Source organism: Nothobranchius furzeri, chromosome 3 (genome assembly GCF_043380555.1).
Source record: "Nothobranchius furzeri strain GRZ-AD chromosome 3, NfurGRZ-RIMD1, whole genome shotgun sequence".
In the NCBI taxonomy this organism is placed as follows: domain Eukaryota; kingdom Metazoa; phylum Chordata; class Actinopteri; order Cyprinodontiformes; family Nothobranchiidae; genus Nothobranchius; species Nothobranchius furzeri.
Window position 1 is genome coordinate 51,948,673 of NC_091743.1, and position 25,455 is coordinate 51,974,127.

At 41.6% G+C, this 25,455-nt stretch overlaps 1 protein-coding gene across 1 annotated transcript; it reads right to left on the minus strand.

The window, feature by feature from the left end:
• Positions 1-4,124: 4,124 nt before the first annotated feature.
• Positions 4,125-20,094, minus strand: ccdc3b (coiled-coil domain containing 3b). The gene is made up of 3 exons (XM_015959536.3): positions 19,600-20,094; positions 15,454-15,628; positions 4,125-5,338 (listed from the first exon to the last, which is right to left on the minus strand). Exons 1-3 carry the CDS (start codon positions 19,956-19,958, stop codon positions 5,045-5,047), a joined length of 828 nt encoding a protein of 275 aa, XP_015815022.3. The 5' UTR covers positions 19,959-20,094; the 3' UTR covers positions 4,125-5,044.
• Between the last annotated feature and the right edge of the window lie 5,361 nt (positions 20,095-25,455).

Sequence of the window (25,455 nt, forward strand, 5' to 3'; positions counted from 1 at the left end):
AGCTGCAGGAATCAGAGAGACTAGATGTATAAGGAGCCCAAGTCACACCATCCACTAAGGGACCATGGAAGAACAAAATCTGAACGCAAGTCAACGGGGCTAAAATCGCTATTTTCTAATGCCGCTTGTTTTGTGCCATGGATTTCACACATGATGTACGTGAATTTTAAATATGCAATTTGATACCAAGAATGCACTTATTTTCAAACAAGGGGACGCTATTTTAGATTTTGTGTGAAAATAAGTCCAGGACTTCAAATGTGATTCACAAAAGTGATGTCATCGAACCAGACACGGAGAAAAACAGAGGGAAAATGGCTGTAAGTTCAGCAAACTTCAAATCCTTTCGACAGGAGTAAAAAATCACCATAAGCCTGGCCATGTGGTATGTAGCAGCTACGCTAGGGGAGAAGAGAGTCTGTGGGGACGTCACATGTGCGACGTGCTGATGTCTGATTTGTAGTCATGCTAATTACGAACTTTTACAAGCTGATAAATCTCATAGTATGTGACAGGCATGGTCGAACACCCATCAGTGCTTTTCATTTAAATTGCAGTACAACATGTGTGTGAGCCAGGGCGTAAGGCTAAGCAGATTAGAAAATAGTTCTTTAGCCCTATTGACTTGCATTCATTTGGTTCGTTGTTCCGGGGACCCATGAGCCGATCAGAAAGGGAGGAGACTTAGGCGCCCTGTACACAAATACAACTGGAACAGAAATAACTAAAACTCTTCTAAAGCAGTCTTCCAGCTACATCTTTTTCCAAGAAAACAGAGAATGCAAATAATTCCTGAGAGAGAAGTAAAAAAAGGATTGGGATCTGTGAACCTTAGTCCTACCAGGTGCTACAAATGGAGTGAGAAATTTGATCTGGAACAAAAAGCGTAGAAAAAGTCCACGGCGTGGAATCGTGCTCGCTCCTTACATTTCAGAGCTGAGTCTGCAATTATGGAAACACACACAGACACACACTCTAGCATTCGTTGTGAGGACCGTCATTGACTTCCATTCATTTTGGTTACTGGATTGTGCCTAACCCTAACCAGTCTGCTCCTACCTCTAACCTTAACTAAAAAGTAATTCACACCTAAAATTAACCAGTAGAACTCTGCAATACTGTCCCATAGTGAGGACCAGCAAAATGTCCTCACTGCTACTGATGTCCTCAGTTTGCAGGTAAAAAAAAAACTTGCTTTGGTCCTCACTTTGATGTATACACTGGTACACACACACACACACACACACACACGCACGCACGCGCACACACACACACACACACACACACACACACACACACACACACACACACACACACACACACACACGCACACACACACGCGCACACACACGCACACACACACACCTTCAGATGAAGCTGGACATGCAACTGTGGAAAAATCAGCAGAACACATCAGGAGAACAGTGGAGCATTGTTAAGGAAACATTTCCACGGAGATCTGTGTAATCTACAGCCAGATTAGGTTGAGGGGAAGAAAAAGCGAAGAAAACAAAGTGGTCCAAACAGCATCAGATATTCTGCTCTGAGGGGAATGTAGTGCTAAATCACCGGAGAAACAAAACTGTGGTCGGAAAGGGCAGGAAGAAAAATCACTTCTGCTAAACTTTTGCAACAGTGGCCAACAGGAAGTGGTGCACTTTCACAGATGTCACGAAAAAGGGGACCAAATGCACCTGAAGGACAAATTCAACCAATCAGATGTTTTGGGATTATTTATAGAAAGAGCTGAAACCAGAAGGAAGCAGGGAATGACAACATAGAAATAAATCACAGGAACGAGGGCCAGGCCCGCTCAGAAAGCCCTCAAAGGGACCACCTCTACAGACGGAGCCACATTGTTTAACATCTGTTTTGCAGCTTGGCCATGCATAGTGGTTTACGTTGAGAAAGCAGTGTGTGTATATCATCTTTGGACCACGTCCACTGGGATTCTGAGCGTTGGCTGTCCGATGCAAACGTTTCATTGGGGAAGAAGAAAGTATTGAGCTGTTTTCTGCTACTTTTCATCAAGAATCTTAATTATGCGCAAAAAAACAAATGTCTTTTTTAACTTTACATGCAAAAATGTCATATTTTACCTTTTGTTGTTTCTTCTTTTGCCTTTCAAATCCTCCACGTCCCTCCTGTTTCATACAACAGAACCAGATGGAGGAAATTTGCTCTCCTGGAAAGTGTGTTGAAGTTTTCATTTGTCAAAAATGATTTGCATCTGAAACAGACTTTCTGAAAATACGATACCACAGCTCATGAGAAAGAGGTCAACGTAAGGCCAGCGCTGCAACTGATGTTTGAAACGTTAACTTCACCAGTCTGTCAGCGGATGCTTGTTCTGCCGTTTGGCCAGACGTGATTCTAGACACATTTATCCTTAAATATTAGTGCTCCAGATTTTTGGAAAAATAAATTACATTTGTCTCTGGAGTGCACTGACGTCTGGACAAAGTCAGAGAACCATCTGATTCAGATTGTTGCACGAAGCTTTTGTTTAAGCAGATTGAACAAGTCTGGAGAGCTCTGTAAGACAAGACAGTGTGATTTTAAAAACAAATCTCTCAAACTCGGTTTATAAATCAGACATTTCAATGGATTACAGCTGATTCACTGAGCTGAAAGAGATGCTGCAGAGAAATCTGTACAATAGTAATGATACTATTTGATTTACATTAAAGGTTTCAAATTTCACTTAATCGCAAAACACACAAAAAAAAGAAAAATAATTCCTGAAAAACATATTTTTATTATAAAATAAGCAACAAGTACAAAAACTGTTTAAATGGCAAAGCAAAAAATGTATAGTTTAGAAAAAACAGAATACTAAAAGCAGGATTAAAAACTACTGTCATTTCTGAAAACAGTCCCACATCACACCAGCTTTTCTGGCTGACGTTCATCGGCGCTCAACACCTTGGACTTGGCTCACGACATTCTGATTTAGCACAAATCAATATAATAAGAAAACCTTAAAGGTGTGGATCACTCGTTTATTCAATACATTTGCGATTGCTTCTAGTAGAAATTAATGCCTTGTGTATTGTGTTCTGGGGAACCAAAGCTCTGGTGCACAAGTTCCAGGAAATGGAAGTGAGCCACATCCCAGTTGGGCCCAATCCCAATACTTGCAACTTCCACCCTAGCGCCCTTCAATTGCGCAATCCGCATCGACGCAGACGTGGGTGAAGTGTATTACCCACAATCCATTGCTGCGGGAGAAAAGGCTCAGGTGCCTTTTCTGTATTTTTAAATGAAAGTGGTTCATTTTAGTGTGATTAATTGATGCTCAGAGTGTTTTAGACAAAGTATCAATGAATATAAATTTACTTCAAATAATTGTCTGGTTGTTTGAAGATTGTTAATAAAGTTTTTTTAAATATCACAGTGACCAGTATCCCGGTGCTGTTGATGACGCAATGCTTCCTGTCCCAATTCAAAAACTATGTGCACACTTGTACATGCACTCAAAGCCTTATTGCATACTTCCTCTAAGTGCACTTCACAGAGGACCGTAGGACGCAGTGCGAGTATTGGGATTGGGCCTTGAGCTTCATACCACAGGATTTGGAGTCTTATTTCCTGATGTTTGGACATCTCATCTCTGATTGGCTAAATGCAACCTGACTCTACCATTGACTCTGCTCTGTAACATTGATGTTTTATTTCCACAAATAACACAAACCTGAAAGAGTTGCTAATGCTAACGGTTAGCTTTTACTAGCCAAGATGATCTCTGCTGTTTCCTGGACGCTGTGAGTAAAGATGGGTGAATCCATGAATGTTAAGTGATGTAGATCTGTCAGGCTTTTCAGATCCTAGAGTTTCACCATCAATTTTCTGTCAGAAGCTACTGCAGGAGATAGGTGTAGGAGAGTATTTTCATGTTCAGCCCGCATGAAAAACTCAGCGACCAATTCAAATGAAAAAATTTTTTTTTAAAAATGTTTTGTCAGTGTTCTACGCCTTTAAAAAGGCTTTAACTTTCTTTCAGTAAAGACAAAAAATGTGACGTGACACTTGTACAGAAAGCCACGTGTGGCAAATTCTGTCACTTATAAAATATAAAACCAAAGGAATAATGAAATAAATATGCTGATAACTACTGGGAGGTGTGGAATATTATAACATATTTATTCATATAGATTGGGTAAAAAAGAACACACGGTTTTGATGAACTGTTTCTAAAATTAGGTGTGGAATAAAAGGTCTGACTCATCCTCAAAAACACTAAATCTAAAGTGCAACAACTCCATTTAAAAAGGTAAATTTCCCACCAGTTCAGATCTGATTTTTTGCCCTTTGAGCTGCCATACCTTCATCTTATGAAACCTGAAACTTCCCAATTTCCATTTAGCACATTAGGCTTCTCATAAAGACGTGACATGCGGCCTAAAAGTGATGTTCAGATTGTTTGAAGTAGCTTTCTGTGGGAAGGTCATAAACATTTAATATTTAACCTGATGTGGTAGCTCTTTGAACAGCTTTAGCTTGGAGAAATAGCAATTAGTTTAGACCTAACAGCTCCTTGCAGTGGGTCCAATTTCACAGTGGATTCAATAAACTCTACTCTGTAGTGTTTTGTATTTGCATATTATGTATGTGAAATTTTCACAGAAACCAACCTCAAAAAAATCAGCACTACGCCTTTAAAACCTTATCAGCTTGAATGCACAGAAGAAGCTTTTTTCCTATTTGCTCTCATTCTGAGTTTTCACTTCTCATATTTTGAGCAACACAACAAATCAAGCTGAACATAGAAACTGATGCTTTTTCGTCCATTAAATCTGTAAATGAGCAGAAATAAAAAAAATATGATGGCTGAAAAAAGGTACATTTTCAAAAGATGAAAGTTTTAATTTTATTTAGCATTTAGTAAAAAGTTGATATTTATATGATGTGTCCAGCACTACCATTGATTTAATGTTGAAGACATGAACACTAAATTAAATCTGATCGAACCTATTGGTTGTTTCTGCTGATTTCTGGTGCGTTTCTTGTCACTCACCAGGAAGAAAAAGTCAGATTTACACAATCAGTTTCTTAGTTTCTTGGATGTGACTTTTTTAAGTGGCCGGTTCTTTTCATCCTGGATTGTATCCTGATCAGGGTGAGTTTGGGTCGTCTTTGACTCATAGAGCTGTTTCAGGCTGAGGGTCTGCTGCTCCTTGGTGGGTTCCCGTTGGGCCTGGCGCAGCAGACGTTTCAGGTTCTTTACCTTCTCCTTGAGGTGGCTGTTGGATTTTTCAAGGGATCGCACTTTCTGGGAGAGAGTCTTCACCCTCTCCTCCTCCTCAAACAGAGCCTTCTGCACAGAGGAGCACAACAACTGTGAAGAAAAGAAAAGAGAACATTGATTTTATTGAGACTTTAAAATAAAATCCATCAAAAGTCCCAGAAGTTAGACCTTTCCCTAAAACCTTGATAGTATCTGCTGGAATCAACTGTCTGATAGCAAAGCATTGCATGAAAGACTTTCTTGAGACCCTTAAAAAAATAACCATCATGGTTACCAAAGTGTTATGACCGAATCTTCAAACAAGGAAGTTTCTGTGATAAAACCTTTTGAAATTTCAGCTCCCGTGACGCTTCCTGCTCAAACGAAGGGTCAGTGTCAGCAAATGAAGCTTCAGCCAATACAACTGGCTTAAGACCAGTGATGTTATTATTGGATTTTTGATGTAGCACCTGACAAATCTGCTGTTTTGACAGTGATTTCCTTTGGACACGAGAGAAAGCTGCTGATGTGCTTTTTAGGCCTGAGAGCCAAAGTCAACAGCTTGTCATTGGTTCTAGATTTACTATTGTTTGTGTATAATTGAGCCCAAAGAAAAAGAATGTTTGTTTTGGATACTTGGAGCTTGTCGAGAGGGAGGAGAGTATGGGAAAATATTAACAAAAAAATAACAAGGCAGTATTTTTGACCGTTGCCGCAGTGGAACATATGTCCTCCTTCTCATGCGGGAGGATTTAGTATTTAAGTACTTCAATGACTAATCCATGAAGTGATTGAGCACTTGAATGCCAGTTCCTCTACCCACCTATAAGTGTACTCCTATACCTACCCACCACAGCAACAGGATTATCATGTTTGCAGATGGCACGACACTGTCATCAGAGATGTCATACAGGGTAATGAGGTAGACCAGGTATCAGAGTGGTGCAGAGTACGTAACCTGCTCCACAAAATCCAATGAAACAAAGAAACTTGTCACTGACTTCAGAAAAAAACAAGACTGACATCCTGCTAAGATCATCTCTGAAGCCTGTGTAGAGGATGACCTGAAATAGAGCGCTTAAGCAGGTGCAACAGTCTGTTTTATTTGAGGATCCTCAGGAAGAACCTGAAATCCAACAACTAGTGATTCATTTGAAAATAATGTATAGACAGCAGCATAAATGTGTAATTCAACCATTTTTTTGTTTCTACTTTGGGGTTTGCAGGAGGATTCAGGTCACAGCCTCTGCAGGTTTCCCAGGGAATAACCTACTGTTTTAATTAGGAACGTGTCACAAAGATGTTGATGTTGCCTTTTCTGTGGAAAACTAATTAAAGTGACAATGAGGTCCAGTTCTCAAGCTCTTTTAACAGTTCCAAAAACCCGCCATAAGACTTGCGGAGACAGAGCTTTCTCTGTGGTTGGTCCCAAACTGTGGCATAAGCTACCACTCAACATCAGGACCACACAGAATCTACAGCATTTGAAATCCCTTCATAAGACGCACTTTTTTGATCTGGCTTTTAATGCAGGTTGACTTGAGCATCTTAATAGTTTTTCACAATTTTTAATAAAATTGTGACAGTTGTGTGCTCATCTTATTTTAGGTTATTATTGTTGGTTTGTTTTACCTTGTACAGCGCTTTGGGTGTAGCTTTGCTCTTGTAAATGTGCTCTATAAGTAAAATTGACCTTGACCGTGATAATGTGTATTTTGCCTGGCGATAGGAGGCAGTACATATCTAAACCATTGCAAGCAGGTGGTATTTGGTGTTCGAGTAAGACCTTAAAGCAACAGATAGCAATTTGGGTGAAAAATCCCCAGGGGGAACAACCTCCAGCAAAACGAGAAGCACATCAGACTCCCTTTCATTATTGGCAATGAGAGGTAAGAGGTAAGGTAAGAGGTAAATGTGTAAAACAACAACTTTAATGAATGTTGAAAGTTTTGTAAACCATTTGTTACAAATCAGTAAATGCATTTTGTCCTCATGGGCTCCCATAGAAGGCAACATGGCATCTAATATGGCGTCGCCCAGAGACTTAGATCTGCTCCCATGTATTGTAGACTTGGTTGTTATGGTTATGTGTTAACTGGGCATCATTTAATTCATTTTCAACAACATTTTGGTGGATATATCCAGAGATTAACGGTAAAAACTACACATTAGCTATGTTTACATGCCCTATCCCATTCAAATCTTGGTTGATCGGAAATCCCAAATTTCTGTTTGCATGCACAATAACTGAAATGATCCGATCAAGCCGTGAGTTTACATGCACCAATTATTCAGTTTCCCTGCATTACCAAGCCGTCTGATAGTTTTTCCTCACTAAAACATCAGTTCCATGAGAGAGACGCACGCATTCTGACACCTTAGCTTGTTTGAACTAACGTGTGCCATCAGAAACATTCAAACCATTTTTAAAAGAGAAGTTGAGCTTTCAAGTTAATTAAAGTGTGCGACTCCGCACTCGCGCTGTTGAAGCATAAACCAAGCTTTAGAAATCAGCCTGAACCTGCTCTGATATGGGAGGAGTCTCTCTCTCTCCCTTACTCAACTACGTTCTCTCTCTTTGTCCCGGGCTCACCTACGGTGCCGTTATTATCGGCTCTAGCAGCGCTGTGTGTGGGAACATAAAACAGGGAAAATAACCTGAACATGCAGCTCTGGTAGCTGTGGAGTTGGGCTTGGCTCTGGACGGTACACCCCACCCCCCTCCCTCGCGCTGGCTTTTGCCGCTGCCCTAACACAGGGAGGAAATCCCCGGATGTAAAAAAAATTACACACCTGATCCTGGATCAGTCAAAACCGCTAAAACCGCAGCTTTGACAGTCACATGATTGTGCTATTTGAAATCGCAATTTTGGTCCAAAAACGATAGATCGATCAGCCCTAACCAGCGGTACGTAACGTTACTGCTCCTCCACCGCAGGAGAGGAGAGCAAGATAGTTTCTCTCCCGCTATGTTTTCGACTTCTCCTGAGTGTCTGCAAAGGTGGAAAGGTGCTGAAGTTGACCACATGTGCAGTGGACATTATTTTACTCCAAGAATCAGAATGAGTGTGTACATAGACGTCAATCGGAATGATGACCGGACAAAACCACGCCTCAATTGGAATGGAATTTTATTCCAATTCGGCTGTATTGGATCAGAATTTTCCGATCTGTCTATCCATCTATCCGTCCGTCCGTCCATCCATCCATCCATCCATCCATCCATCCATCTATAATCCATCTGTCCGTCCGTCCGTCCGTCCTGCCTGCCTACAGAAAGATGTAAATTAACCTACAGAAAGATGTAAATGAGTAGTACCTACCTACAGAAAGATGTAAATGAGTAACTAAAGGCATGTGTGGTAATCAGTAAACTGAAACCAGGTGCACATAAGGCAGAGAGCAAAACCATCTGAGTCAAAACACACAGAAAGAAAATATAAAATAAAAAAAAGCAAAGAGAGAAAAAAATGCAATATTATTTTGATATCTAGCATGAAAATGACAATAATCATAAAACTCAAAGAGCAGCTACCTAAAAGCAACCCATCGAAGCAACCCCACAGATCAACCTGAGGTAAGGAACACGATAACACAGCATACTGTTTAAATAAGACACCCCTGTGAGCTGAAACCCAACATGCCTGTGAACCTGAGACAAACAATCCAAAGACCCAGACCTTTCCCTGGATTTAAAACAAATTAGCTCCAGATGTGTCTAACTGTGTGCCCATGTGGCTGAGAGTAGACCCAAAAGCTTCCACACGGGCCAGCGGGACAGCCCGTTAAATTCTCTGCCATCAGATAACAACCACTGAGGGTTTTGAGGAAATGTTAAAAATGTGCAGCACACCCACATCATTGGTTAGAAAATGACTTGTGGTAATTTTAGATCTGGACTATTTTTTTTTCCCATGTGCTCTCACTTTCGTCTCCAAGGAATTTCTATGAAAGTACGGGACTGAACAAAGAAAGACATGAAATGCAGAAATTGTCAAACATAAAGTTAGCGTTTGGTGAAGCCATTTGACTTTAACATGAGCTTATATTAGAGATGGACCAGAACCAATCAGATCCATCATGCTGACACGGGCCCAGCAGCTATAACAACTTCTCATAGTTCAGCCACATTTCTGTGCATTTTATTAATCTCTTACAAAACATATGTTGCTTAAATTTTATTTTATGCATCTTCAGTAATTTAAAGAAAAGTAAAGACAAAATTTGTGATTATTTCTCAATTTGCAACATGGAGGGAGAAAGAACAAGCTACACTAAAATACATTTGGAAAAGTGATCCTGCAAATGACGTAAAAGTAGGTTTTTGAAACTCAGGTGCTTTGGTAAAAATGTTGATGGATTTCCTATTTATTCAAGTTTCAAAAAAATACTGTGAGTAAACAAGTACGGGATGTCTCAGTCTACGTCTGTTATACACAAGGGAAGCCACAATATTATGCTTAAAGGAGCTGCTGTCTATTTATGGAGCCATAGTCTGCACAAGCTGGACGAGGGGCTAAAAGTAAAAGAAAGAAAGAAAACGATCATTTACATAGTGCCTCTGAAGATAAAAATCATGAGGCGCTTCACAAGAACAAATAATTTTTATGTATAAAAAAAGACAATAAAAAATCCGGTAAAAATTTGATAAAAAACATAAGAAAAGGGAAAGAGAAAATGAATGGGAAAGTGTGTGTGTATAGGGGGGGGGGGGGTATCACCCCGCTTCTCCTCCAGCTTTACTGGCTGCCATTCAACTTCAGGGTTCATTTCAAGATCCTGGTTCTGGTCTATAGGACCTTACATGGACAAGCACCATCTTACATTGGTGATCTTCTTAGTCCCTACACCCCCAGCAGGTCCGTGAGGTCCAGTGATCAAAGCCTACTGGTTGTGAAGCCCACCAGGCTAAAGACCAAAGGTGACAGATCATTTGCTGCTGTGGCCCCCAGACTCTGGAACTCTCTCCCCCTGAGCCTGAGATCAATGGACTCAGTAATAGGCGTCATTTTAACCGGGGACGCCGGGGACATGTCCCCGGCAAAATTTGTGATTGGCAGCTGTGTCCCCGCCACTTTCAAAAAAGCCTGCTGATGAGGATTTTTGTTTTACCAGCTCAGATCTTATACCAGGGGTCGGCAACCTGTTCCCATCAAAGAGGCATTATTACCCATTTCCCACGGTAATTTTGGACGGACCTTAATAAGCAGTGACTTAAGTGAAGCAGGCAGGTCGCGCTAGAAAATTTCATTTAAAAAGACGTCATAATGTGTTCCCCCGCCATTTTAATTTATAAAATATGAAGTAAAAACTCACAATTTAATTTTCATTCATTTGTCATTAATATTTAGTCTACACCCGTGCGTTAAGTGGACCATCTTCCAGTAAAAGCAAAGCATCCAGCCCACCTCTCCAAATGCGTAAAATGTGCATCAGCCGCTAGTTAGGCGCGCCGCGCGCACCATCAGCTACGTCAGCCCAGACAAGAGCAGAGCAAATAGAGAAAGAATAGAGGATAATTCCATCTGGATGTGGATGGAGATTACATTTTACATCAGCCTGATCATCATTTAAATACGTAAACCATCACCTGTCTTCTAGTCCATGCTATCAGCATTATTTTAATTGGTGTGTGTGTTTGTGTGTGTGTGTGTGTGTGTGTGTGTGTGTGTGTGTGTGTGTGTGTGTGTGTGTTTTCCACTTCAAACACTGGTCTAACCAACCAGACCAGCGTGTCCAGTAACATATTAATGTTACAATTAAACAGTTTCACTTCATGTAGACTAGGAACATTTCACCTGCCGTGGCCTGACCGCTTCTGCTCCACATAAACTTTGTGCGTGATCAAATGTCTCTACAGGTGCTTTCTGAGCTGAAGAGCTATTCTGCCTCAGACTGGATGCGTCATGCGTCTCCATATTAGAGACGGGAACAAGCGCTGTTCAGCCAAAGTTTCATAATTTCATAAAAAGAAAATTTTTCCAAGTGACACATCCCTCAGAGAGACCGGGTTTCCAGACCGCTTCAGTGGGAGGAAATCTTACCGCATGCGCCGTGGTTCTGCGCTGCGCTGCAAACCCCTCTACAGATCTTCAGCCCACTGTCCACCGTGGGCGCTCCGAGCCGCGCTGAACACAGTGTCCAGTATAAAGCTCTGATGTTCTGATAGGAATCATTTCTTGATGGATTTAGTTACCTCCGCGATGTGCGTAACGATTAACGCAGCTCATCTGTGTGTGCATCAGTGCGCGTCGGGGTAATTCTTTCAAAACAACCAACATCCTTGAGTTTATCCGTCAAAATAAAAGTCAAATGTAAATATCTGTAACCTGCCATTTAACTGTTTTGCCTTCCTGTGAAGATTGTTGCAAAGAGAAACAATTAAACTTGATTAACCCCAGTGCCATATAAGCTGTACTTCGTGACTGTAAATGAGGGGGAAACGATTTAATCAGATCCTTTTCTTTTCAACATGGTTTAATTTAGTTTCATTCAGTAGTTGCACCAATCTAACGAGACAGAGCCTGGATTTGTATTCTGAACAGTTTAAACTGGGGAAGGTCAGAAAAGGATCCGATCATTTTGTTTTTCCCTCATTTACAGTGACGGAGATAACGGTGCAGTGCGCCTGGCTCTGGTGTTAATCAAGTTTAATTTTATCTCTTTGCAACAATTTTCACAAGAAAACAGAACAGTTAAAAGCAGGGCTTGTGTTGACGGGATAGTTCCCGTTTTGGCCGTTTGACCGTTTATTTTGACGGAGAAAGAATAGAAAGAATTACCCCGACGCATGCAGACGAACTGACATTTTATTCCACTTAAATCGCAGATGTAGCTAAATCACTCAAGAAAAGATTCCCATCTGAACATCTGAGCTGGACATTGCTCAGCGCAGCTCACTGTCAGCGTGCACTACATAAGGTCCACAGCGAGCTGAAGATGTGGAGAGGGGCTTGGAGCGCCTCGCAGAACCAGAGCGCATGCGGGAAGATTCCTCCGACTGAAGCGAGACTTGTCACTTAGAAAATGTTCCCTGATTATGAAACATTGGCTGAATAGTGCTTGTTCCTGTCTCCAATGTGGCGACACATCCAGGAGCCGTCTGAGGAGAATCCCAGAATCTCACATCCCCTTCAGCTCAGAAGCGCCTATGATTACGCACAAGCGTGACCCGTCAACCCGGTCTCACAGTACGACCGGGTTGGAACTGTTCAGGTTTACGCAGACAATCTTTACATTTAGAATTGGCATACAGATGTAAAATTAATGCAGTAAAATATAAAGCATTTTATTTAAATATCCATTCATTATTTTACAAGCACAGAGAGCCGCATCAGATGGATGGAGGAGCCGCATGCGGCTCCAGAGCCGCGGGTTGCCGACCCCTGTGCTAGCCTACTTCATTGTCCCCAGCAATTTTTAAACCCCACTCAAGTGTATGGTTATTGTCCCCAGCAATTCTGAAAACAAACTGACGCCCTTGGACTCAGTGGATCCTGAGGAAGGTGGAATAGGTAGGGAGTGCTGAATAAGGAGAGGGTGATGAAGGTCACACAAAAGCCAGCCTGAACAGGTGAGTTTTCAGCTAAACTCACCTGTTCAGGCTGGCTTTGGTGTGACCTTCATCACCCTCTCCTTATTCAGCACTCCCTACCTGTTCCACTTTCCTCAGGATCTACTGATTTCCCTCTTTCCTGTTCACTCGATCTTTCTTTACATTTTAATGACAATTGTCTATTTTTTGCTCATTTGAAATATATTTGTATTAATTTTCTAAATTCTTTTTTATATTTTACATTTTTCGTTTTAGTGAAGCGCCTCGTGACTTTTATCTTGAGAGGCACTTTTACAAAAGATCTTTTCTTCTTCTTCTTATATATATATATATATATATATATATATATATATATATATATATATACACACACACACACACACACACACACACACTCCCATGGAGCGTGGTTGGGCATAGCCCGTAGAGGAGACATGGGTTCCATCTCTCATTGGCTTACCACTTGTGGGAGGGGCCAAATGGGTCAGGTGCAGTGTGAGATGGGTGGTAGCCAAAGGCGAGGATCTTGGCAGCGTGGGCAATGACAGTGAGGCCTGGAAAGATGTAGTTGGGAGGAATGGCTCTCTTGATCTAAATCTGAGTGGGTTTTTTTTATTGGACTTCTGTGCTTGTCATCCATCCATGATGAACACCATGTTCAGGCACAGGTGCTCTTGGCACCAGGATACCTTAGGCAGCAGCTCAATGGTCGTTTTTATTGTTATTTCATCTGATCTGAAGAGAAAGGTGGAACTGTCAACCAACGGCTACCTGGTGGTGAGTTGGCTTCAATGGTGGGGGAGGATGCCGGTCAAACCTGGCAGACGCAAACATGTTCTGGGAACATCTGACAGAGTCTCTTGTCAATTCCCTCCTCCGTCAGGAATTCGAAGGCTTCCCAAAGGAGGCTGGGAACATTAAGTCTGAGTGGGCCATTGTCAAGGCCGCAGAGTGGTAGGTGCCTGTCATGGTGGCAATACCTGAACCTGCTGGTGGATACTGGCGGTTAGGGACGTTGTCAAGCTGAAGGAAGAGTCTTGTTGAGTCTTTTTGGCCTGTGGGACTCTGAAGGCAGCTGATGGGTGCCGGCAGTCCACGCGGATTGTGGCTCAGATGGTCACAGGGGCAATACTTTGGGCTCGGCCGGAGTTTGGTGGACAATGGAACAAGGCTTCCATACCACTGTGAGGAGATTATGGTCCATCATCTGGCATCTCAGGAGGGGAAAGCAGTGTAGCAACATTGTTTACAGTAGAGATGGTGTGCTGCTGACTGCAACTCAGGATATTGTGGATCAGTGGGTGAAGTACTTTGACAACCTCCTCAATCCCACCGGCATGTCTTCTAGTGAGGAAGCAGTTTGGAGATCTTGGGTTGGGCACTGAGGCAGTCAAAAACTCCTCAATCCGTTGGCATGTCCAACCGAGAGGAGACCCAAAGGAAGACCCAGGACATGCTGGAGGGACTATGGTTCTTGGCTGGCCTGGGAACACCTAGGGATTCCCCCTGAAGAGCTGGTCCAAGTGGCTGGAGAGAGGGAAGTCTGGGCCTCTAAACTAAAGAGAATGGATGGATGGATGGATGGATGGATGGATGGATGGATGGATGGATGGATGGATGGATGGATGGATGGATGGATGGATCTCCCTTCACATGAAGGAGGGCGGTGTCCTAGCACCCCCTATGGATGAGCCGACACTGACCTGACCCCAAAGTTCATCTCAACGACAGCCAGTCCTCTGAATTCTCATCTGAATCCAATTCAGCGTAAAAATGATTTCATCACAGAAGAAGATTAATGGCAGTTTTTTCTGATGCAGTCCTGTTTAATATGATGCATGCTTTTATATTTACACTAGATTTTATGACGTGATCTGATCAAATGTGAGCTCAGGTCAGTTGTCCTCAGTTGCTATGTACTGAAGCCCAAACAAAGTCTGTTATTATTCTTGCAAAAAGGATATCTCATTCTCAAGATGATGTAAGGAAGCAGGCATTTTTTCTAATTACAAGAGTTTCCTGTCAGTGGAAACACGAACCCATGTTTCATCCATTATGACAGATTTTTTTGTTTTGTTTGTATAAATAGTCAACAATTAAATCTAAACAGATGGAGAGCTGACCTAAATCAGACCCATGGGGTGAAACGAAGCAGCAGTGCGTCTTTGAAAAACATTAATATGAAGTCATACTTTGAAAAACTGCAGTAAATATTAAAAACCAGGGAGCACCAGGTGTTTGCCAGAGGTGTTTATGTGCAAATGGTCTTTTATCAATTAGATGATGGCAGTGTGGCTGTGGAGTGGTGAGTGAGCTCACCGGGGTACGGGCCATGTTGAAATTTCATTTCCCTTCTGAGCATCCTGACATATGTCGTCCTGTTATAAGCTTTATTTTTTCTCCTTCCTATTTACGTGCAAGTTCTTTGTCCCGCCAAACCTCAGGAAATGTGCTTCAGGTTTCTCCTGCATTAGGAAAATGTTAGTTACTTTTCCACCATCCTTTGAAAACAATGGGATTTAAACCTGAACCCTTTTAGTGGGTACTGTAATGAAGCTTTGGGGGCTTTTGCCTTTCTTTTCTTTTTTTATTTTAGTGTGAAAATGGAAAAAAAAAAGACGGAACTTTAAAGACAAACAGAGCAAATCTTTGTTGGTGGCTCTCTACACACCCGGCTGTCCTCTTGAGCTTCCCACTCCGGAGTAAAGCTGTGGACTTGAGTTCCAGGTGTGCAGTTGGAAAACTGGAAGAGGCTTGCAAACATACGGTGGTTCTCTGCCGTGTCGGGGAAGATGGGATCCTGGAAGTTAACTCCATGTGGAACAATATTGTAGTTCTCATCCATCCTGCATGGCAGAAGGAAGACAAATTCTCTTAAGCAGGGAGCAAAATTGAAAAACTCTTACATGTGTGAAAACAAAGCCAGATGTAAACACACTTAATATAAGATTTATGTGCCGTTTAATTGTAATCAAGATTGGGTTAAAATGGAAGGAAACGACCCTGCTTATCACTATCTAATAAACTGATTTATTTTGATATTAATGTGAAAATCAAAGCAGCGTGTCATCTGCAAACTGTGATTTATGAGAAACAAAGATATCTGCATATTGTTGGTAGACTTCAATCTAATGTAATAAAAGTCCACATGAATGACTCAGAACAACACGTTACAGGCCAAAGGGATTTATGGAGAGTGTTTCAAATCTTCAGAAAGTTGTGTGGCATACATCTGGATTCCATTTCAAACCCCACAACAGACATCTAAAGCCCCCCTGTCCCCATCAAAGGCTGTGTGTATGTGTGTGCTAGAGGAGAGTTCATGATAATGTCAAAGGTTAGATGTAATCACAGTACATAGAGATGTGGATTTAGAGGAACTTGTTCAAACACTACACCAGCAGAAAAGGGATTAAAACATATGAATTACACAATCAGATCTAACACAAAGGAGTTCAGTAATCTTTATTCAGTCCCATTCAAATTATGGGGTTGCTCATCTGTGACAAAGAAATAAAATTTCAAAAACAAGGGAAACATAAGATAAAGATTTAACAACTAACTTTATTTTTTATTTTTTTACGTAGAGCACACTGAATCTTATTTATGAGACCTGAGGCAGATCCCTAGATGCTTTTGTTTTTCTATGTTCAGATTCCTGTCCAGAGAGATTGTATTCATGATTGATTGGTGGAACTATTTTTGGTCTGAAAAGATGTTGTAGGGAGAGGAAATAAATGCTGTCTGGAGAGTGTGGAGTTTGACCTAGTGGACCCTCTGGGAGTTGGGTGTTGCTTAACGGCTCCAAGAGCACTGAAACTACTGGTGGAGGATTACAGTTGGACTCGGAAATTGAGTTCCAAGTTAGAAAAACCAGCAGGACTTTTTTTCCAGATTTGAAGGTCTCACTCAAAATTCTGAGATTCCTGACAAACACTTTCTTTAAAATTCAATACGGCTGCCTTTTGCATGAAAAGATGGGGCTGCCGCAGTGACCCCTATTTCACACTGGAAGCATCAGAGACGCGGAACGTCAGCTGAATGTCAATGCTTCAAATAGAATTCCATATAGTCTATGGGGGTGTGTCAAACCAGCAGCGATGCGGCCATTTTCAGACGCGTCCCAGAAGTGGTACGACGCGCTGTCCCGATAGTGTATTTACTAATGTATTTATATGTTTCAGAGACTTTATAACATTTGTCCTTCATTCTCTAACCTCTTCATGTGGTCACCACCTCTAAACCCACGTTTCCCGTAATTTCCACGTTTGCTCTGCATTTTCTACTCCTTCAGTCACGGGTAAATAAACGGTCCTATTTTCCGACTTTTCCACTTATGTTAGGTCAAGTTGCTACAAATTTGAAGAACCACTGGCCAAGACGGAAGAGAAAAACTGAATAAACTGCATGACTTATGACCGCTGATGTCTTTAGGTCCGTTTTAGGGGGGCTTCAGCCCCCCTAAAATGATCACAAGCCCTCCTATCATTTTGAGTTTTTTTAGGGCTGGGACTTTAACGCGTTAATTATGATTAATTCCTGGCATTTCGAGCATGGCGGAACCTTTGTCATTGCACGACTTCCTCGTAGACAGAATATCACTGACGCACACAACAATGCACAGTGCTAATGGCTACTAAAACGAAATAAAAACGGAAAGAAGTTGCCTTGCTTGGACTGATGCAGGATTTAGGAAACCCATCCGCCTCTTTTCTTAACTTGAAAAAAACGAACTTCCAGACAACAACGGAGTCCGTGTCGCGGACATTTTTCAGAGATCGTCTCTGCTTCGGCTGCCCGGTGGCACTGGAAACTTTACAAAAGTTGCGGTAAGCTATATTTTTAACATTTACGTAACATCTGTGCAGCGCTGAAAGCACCAGATAGAATAATTCTGTGCCCTAACAGTAGTTTATGAAAGTAGTCAGACAAACGAGGCACCTGGCTGCCGCTGGGAGAATGCTCCGTGATCTCACTACTCTGTAAACAATCACAAACAACGTGTCTTAAAGTTGAAAACGGAAGTTTAAGTTAAAAGAAAAACACTGAAACTTTTCTGATGATTTTCTAAACAATTCTTTCGGGGAGTTATACGTTTCTGAGACAAGTCACTGTCTAAACATCACATGCATTACTATCATTAAGCAGCGAGGTGTGTTGAAGCTGTCATCAGCTAGGGGCGGAGGATCCTTAAGTGCATCAGGGGCAGCGAGGAACGAGAAAGTTGTGATCAGGCTGGTGATCACACCAGATTCGCTGCTGCAGGCGTGAATCTGCGGGTCTGCAGCATCCCCTTCTTAACGTGACATCAGGACTTCCCATGTAAGGAAGGTCCGCTCACCTGTTCGTCACATCATTATTTCCTCGCCATGATCTTTTATCATCCCATCAACCTCCAGTAATCCAGCTGGAACCAGTTAGTGTTCCTGATCATTCTCAGAATATGCCACGCCTGCTCTGGTGTTAAAAGTTAGTACATTTAAGTCCTAGATCATATTTGTGCCTGTTCTACTGTCATTTTGAAGGATTATTATTTATGTGCTTTTACTACATTATGAGTAGAAATGCTAATAAAAACTCCCAATTATACAAACAAGTGAAACTGGAAAAATTTGAATCTGGAAAAATTAGAATCTGGTGCAAAGTCAAATTGATTTCAGTCATTCATCTAGACAGAGAGACTATTTAAAGGCTCAGGAACCCTTTGCAGGCGTTTTCTATTTGTAATTATAAATTTTAGTTGATTTGGGTCTTGTTTCATATCACACAGTGACATTTGATTAATTAAAATGCATTTTTTATTAAAAGCTTTAGTTTTACAGTAATAACTATGTCTAATGTTTAAATCTCTGTCTCATAATTTTAATTAAGTTTTGCTTTGAGTGCACATTTCCCTGAACAATTAAAATGCAATTAATTTAGATTAATTAATTACAAAGCCTCTAATTAATTCGATTAAAATTTTTAATCAAGTCCCAGCCCTAATTTTTATATATACTGTTATTTTGTCTTGTAATTGTTAATTACATACTCCTTTATTCCATATCTTAGCAGAGTTATTCATATATTAAAACTGTCAACTGCACACTCATTTGGCAGAATAAAAGTTTGACAATTATTCATTTGTTCTTTGTCATATTTCAGTTACATTTATAAGTAAGCAAGTTGTAATTAAACAAATTAAACAAATGACTGCAACATTTCCCCCTGTTAAGTGCAGTAGACTGAAATGAATAGCTTTATTTGGAAATATAACATATCTAATTTTTAATGGACTTATATAAAATCTTTCTTCAACATTGACCCCACTAATGAACTGATTAAGTGTTATTTTTTTATAAAAAGAAGAGAGAAAATGCACAAAGGTAGGAAAGGAAAAGAAAGTGATAAAATAATAGGTTTTGTTAAATGTTCTTCATATAATGAATTAATTGACAAAGTTTTTGCAGGGTGTGACAAAAAATGTTCAAGGTCAAGCTCCTGGGGCTAAGCCCCCCCATCTCTCAATCCTAGTGACGTCCATGCTTACGACCAAAAAAGGGCTGAATCCTTATTTGAAGGTGCAACTGGGGTCACGAGTGTCATTCTAGGACAGCTACTGCAGCTGTACCAGAAAAAACAACCTTATAATGAGTATTTTCTGTTGACTTTAAGTTTAGAAATCTTATTAAGAAAAATAAGTTAAGCACAAAGCACGTTTATTTTATGCAAACCCGGACTTTAATAAAGGCTTTTCATCATCAGAGTGATTAATGCAAAGTATTTGGCTCAAGTTAAAACTTAAATAAATAAAAATATAATGGACACGTGCTTGCACCTTAGAAAGAAGTAGTAGTTGTTGTTTTTGGTGACGCTGTAGGAGAAGCAGGGTAAGTAGCCCAGACCGCTGACATTGAACCTGGAGCCGGCGGGGACCTCCAGCATGCTGCCCCACGCCTGATCGCACAGCAGCTCGATCTCGGCAGAGAAGAGCAGGTCGTTGTCGTGCTCCCACGGCAGGTAGTTGTACACACTGTAGGACTCCTTGTGCAGCGCCAACACTTTGGCAAAAACGATGATCTCCGCAAGCTCGGCACGGCATGCTTCAGTCTGTGGTCTCCAGTCTTGGGGTAGTTGACATCCCCAGCTCCCACCGGGACGGGCAGCTGCCAAAACAAACGCCAAAATAATCCACATGGTGTGAGTGACACAGAGACGTGCGAAGAGCGCGGCGCGCACCAAGGCGCACAGAGATGGATAAAGTGAGCCGTCGTTCGTTTGTCCGTGGTCAAGTGAGCCGCACCTACAATTGAAGTGCACGTTTACATGGTACTTTACGGTAACACCGTCTCGCTGCTGGAGAAGAACTGAGATGAGCGACAGAATGGGCTGAAATCACGATGACAGAGCTGCTAAATGTGCCTTTTTGATACACACATACTAAGTACCTCGACTACTACCTGGTACCAAAGTATGAACTACTTTTACTGTGTACTTTTTCGGTTATTGTACTTCAAATTACGTGCAAAAAGCTCAACGTGCCATGTTTGAGATAGGATAAAACAGTATTTGGGAAAAAGAACACTAGGCCACCTATGCATGCATACTAAGTACCTCGAGTACTACCTGGTACCAAAGTATGAACTACTTTTACTGTGTGCTTTTTCAGTAATTGTACTACAAAGTACGTACAAAAAGCCAAATGTGCCGAGTTTGAGATAGGATAAAATGGCCTTTTGGAAAAAGGCCACCAGGCCACCTATACATGCATACTAAGTACCTCTAGTACTACCTGGTACCAAAGTATGAACTACTTTTACTATGTACTTTTCAGTAATTGTACTTCAAAGTATGTCCAAAAAGCTAACGTGCCGTGTTTGAGATGGGATAAAATTGCATTTTGGAAAAAGGACAAGAAGTACTTAAAAAGTACACAGTAAAAGTAGTTCATACTTTGGTACCAGGTAGTACTCGAGGTACTTAGTACGTGTGTATAGGTAGCCTAGTGTCCTTTTTCCCAAATACCATTTTATTCCATCTCAAACGCAGCACTTTTATCTTTTTGGATTTACTTTGAAGGAAAAATACTGAAAAAGTACACAGTAAAAGTAGTTCATACTTTGGTGCCAGGTAGTAGTCGAGGTACTTAGTATGTGTGTATCAAAAAGGCACATTTAGCAGCTCTGTCATCGTGATTTCAGCCCATTCTGTCGCTCATCTCAGTTCTCCAGCAGCGAGACGGTGTTTACCGAAAAGTACCATATAAATGCGCACTTCAATTGTAGGTGCAGCTCACTTGACCACAGACAAACGGACGACGGCTCACTCGACCGCAGCTACAAACTGACTTGTGCAGAAATATTCTGCAGCGTTTGCCTAATTAAGTATTTTTACAGGGTAACAAAACGTTCGGATAGCTGCTGCCCTGCAATCCCTGTCCAACCTCAGCTCCGGTCTGATCACCACAGCATCCCTCTGCAAAAAAAAAAAAAAAAAGTGACTCACCAAGCCCGGAAAAGCTGAGCGTTTGGAATTGAATACAATGATTCCGTTTCCTGCATTGGTGCACACATTTAATTTTGTATAAAACTGTAACATCTGTGTTTTATTTAGTTTAAAAACAGCTGGGAGAATTTAAAACAGCGAGTAATGAAAGTCGCATAAACCTCTTCAGCGCCCTCTAGTGACGGCCTTTAAATTATGCACGTAGAGCGTAAACTTTGGCCACGTCACGTGATGTAGCGGCAATTCAAAGGCACGACAGAACGCAGACGCTGTAAAAAATTTGACAAAGGAATTCCATTGCTGCGCCTGCTCACTAGCCTGGCAAGCCAGACTAAATAAATGTATTATTTGAAGCAAAGCAAGAATTTGGTCTAGTTCACTAGGCTACCTGCTCACAGCTTTAAACTTTGATGACGTCACAGGTAACTGTAAATGACATCACCTATAGGGTCTACTCCACAGACTTACAGAAAGAGCCATTCAGACATCTCTCATCAGCAGAGTTTAACTAACATGCATTCACGCTCAGCAGAAATCGAACTGCTGAAGGAAGAACTTAAAAACTGTTGAGAAAACGAGCAGAAATGGAAAGAAAAGTTTGAAAGACTTTCAGCAGATGAGGCCCACTGTCAACACATATACAGTCAAAAGCTATAGATTAACAAACTAACAGAAAGACTCAGTTTATGTGAAGAATATTTAGATGAGACTAAAGAACAGCAAAAGAAAAACATAGCAGAGCTTGAAGAGGTACTATTGGAAATGGAAAACACATTCAAGAAAAAAAAATGAAAATAGGTTCCTAAGACAACAGTTACAGACAATGGACAAAGAGGAATGCTCTCACTCAGAGACAAAGGAGAAACTCTGTGCTGAACTGGTTTTTCTCAGATCAGATTTAGAAAAAAAATACAGTGAATGAAAATTTCAAAGAAAGTGAATATAACTTGAGTCAGAGTTGAAAGCCTCATAAATTATTTAGGTTATGCTGAAAAGCAGATCAGCAAACATGCTGAAATTATTAAAAGCCTTCGCTGTGAGTTAGAAGATGCCAACAAACAAATATTGCTCAAAGATTTGGAAATTTCACATCTTAAAAAATATGAGAGGGCCAGTTCACCCGCAGGCAAACTAACCCTCAGTGAATCTGTAGCTCTGAGTGAAAACTGTGATCAGATGTGCAAAATCCCAGAATGTCTCAGAAAGGCTAATACTAAGGACAAGCGAACACAGACTTCCTTTTCTAAAGCCCTGCCAGCTAAAACTAACACGTCTAGTTGGGGGGATTTCTGCAAGTCAGGTCTGGTACTTGCAGCTAAAAATATCGTCAGAGGTTTTGTCGAACAGGCATCTAAAGAGGTGATTTGTTACTTGCTATCCAGTGGTGAACTGATTGCTTATCCTTTGTAAAGAATGTAGACCAGAGTGTCCAATATGTGTATGGCCCTAGCCTAGAAATCTAGACAGACGAGCAAAAGCTGAAGGATTTTACTCTGCTGGTTGGTCTAGCCACGCTCCATCGGAGCCTTTCTCCAATCACAGCGTTCTATCAGTTTGTGGGCGGGATTAGCACCCGAGCTGTGACAGCAATGATAATGGTAGGTTGTTTTAAACTTTGGCATTCACTTTTTAGACTCTTTTAGGAACAGAATATATTTGCAACTTCTTCGACAGTGTATGGCAAAATGCCCCATCGACTGACATCTGAAGCAGTAAGCACGTTACGCAGAAGCCTGTTAATCACCCATTCATTTAAGTCAGGTGTGTGGCAGCTGACAAACAATGCTGTTGGAAACGCCAACATAGAAAACATGCAGGGCACTAAGAACCAGGGTTGAGATACGGATCTAACATATCTTTGTGCAGATTAACAAAAACATAAACGTCCCAAATATCTTTCACCGTGTTTTGTTTCTCAGGACTGATCTGCAGCACAGCTCTCCCCGCTCGTTCGGTCGTCTTCCAGCCACCTCCTCATCCCTGCAGTTGCCCATTAAAATATAATAAAAGCATATAAGCCACTATAATATTTTTGTCTCTAGACATGTGGCACAGATATTTTATTTACTTTTCATTCTACCACGATATTTTGTCAGCTGGAAATGTGTAAAATGTAACGTTTGCTGTCCCTTCGTCTACTTGTGCAGCCTGCAATTATATAACTATTTCATATGTTAACAACGCTGATAGATTTTTTTTCACTGATATTTATCTTTGTTTATTGACAGCTAACAGATAAACACAACTGTGGTCAACGGGGGGGGGGGGGGGGGGGGTCTTCTTGCTCTGCAGCCTGGGGCTGGTGAGTGGCGGTGTGGGTGTAGGCACGTGACATCACTCTGCAATGGGTCTATAGGGAGCCTAAGCCTTCTCCCTTTCCGGTCGGCTCATGGGTCCCGGAAGAACGAAAAAATGAATGCAAGTCAACGGGGCGAAAAAGAGCTATGTTCTAATCTGCTTTGCCTTAGACCCTGGCTCACACACATGTTGTACTGCAATTTAAATGAAAACTAATGATGGGTGTTTTTACCATGCCTGTCACATACTATTTATCAGCTCATAAAAGTTCGTAATAAGCATGACTACAAATTATATAGCATGTCGCATATGTGACGTCACCACAGACGTACACCTCTAGTGTAGCTGCTATTTACCAAATGGCCAGATTTATGGTGGGTTTTTTTTCCTCCTGAAGGAAAGATTTAAAGTTTGCTAAACGTCCCCCTGTTTTTCTCAGTGACTGGTTTGATGACGTCACTTTCGTGATGCGCATGTGTAGTCCTGGACTTATTTTCACACAAAACGTTTCCCCCCTGAGGTGCGTTCTTGGTATCAAAATGCGTATTTAAAATTCACGGACATTATATGTGAAATCCATGGCACATAACGACCAGACGTGGAAAATCGAGTTTTTAGCCCCATTGACTTGCTTTCATTTTTTTTTCTTCTGGGGACCCATGGTCCAGAAGTAGATGGGTGTGACTTAGGCTCCCTATAGCATGCAAAGACAGTTTGAAAGACAGCTCTAGATTTCACCTCACTACTGAGCTCTGTCTATCGGCCGTGGCCAGACTACACATAAATATATATAAAAGGGCAGATCACGATACGTTGCCATGTTAAAATATGGAGGGCGGGACCCAATGATTGGGTCCCGGGCTCGGCCGGCTAGAGGGTGGGAGGCTGTGGGCGGGCCTGTGGGCTTGCCGCCGATATCTCCCGGGACTCTGCCAGCCGCTGATTGTGGCCCCCCCGGGGCGATCCTCTGTGCCTCTCGAGGGGAGCGGGGGCTTTTCTGGTCACAGTCTTCCTGGAGTTCCTGTGCTCTGAGACAGCTCCTGGATCTCTGGGACTTGGAGCTCCCTCCGTCTCCTGCACAACTTTAGGGGCCAGATCTGTGGCCCCTCATTAAAAGCAGATGCTTTGATGCTCCACCTGAGAGTAAATCTGTAAGGCTTGTCACCAGCATTCAGACATCAATTCTGTTTGCTTCACAGCCGGACAGGACACACACACACACACACACACACACACACACACACACACACACACACACACACACACACACACACACACACACACACACACACACACACACGCACACACACACAAAATAAAAAATAAAAAATAACTAAAAATATATAGCGCAATATTGTTTTTTGGATGGTAAAAAGTGCTGGGAAAAAAAATTACTATGGAAAAAGTGGGGGGGACATGTCCCCCCAAAAATATGTCCACATTACAGCATCAAAAATGTATGGTTGACTAAAGTAAAGATTATAAAATTTCCAAGACTGAGAATGAGTCAGAAAAAGACTGAATAAACCCAAAACATTTCAAAATTGAAAGAAAAGAAATGGAGGGTGAACTGGAGCTCCCAGAGAAAACCCTCATGCTTTTTTTCCCCAGATGTGATCAAGTGTGTCACATGATTTGATAGATGTGCATTTCTTAATGTTTTATTTATCTAAAAACAAATCTGATAATTGATCTAACTAATAATGAATTAAAAATGTAATGAAAGCGTATAACCTAATTCGTCTCGTCTCTCGTCTCGTCTTCCTCCGCTTATCCGGGTCCGGGTCGCGGGGGCAGCATCCCAACTAGGGAGCTCCAGGCCGTCCTCTCCCCGGCCTTGTCCACCAGCTCCTCCGGCAGGACCCCAAGGCGTTCCCGGACCAGATTGGAG

Coding starts and splice junctions, on each gene's coding strand:
- ccdc3b (XM_015959536.3), bottom strand. CDS start 19,958: ATGTGGATTATTTTGGCGTTTGTTTTGGCAGCTGCCCGTCCCGGTGGG. Junction 15,629..19,599: donor AACTACTACTTCTTTCTAAG/GTGCAAGCACGT, acceptor TCTGCCATGCAG/GATGGATGAGAACTACAATA. Junction 5,339..15,453: donor AAGCTCAAGAGGACAGCCGG/GTGTGTAGAGAG, acceptor TTTTCTTCACAG/TTGTTGTGCTCCTCTGTGCA.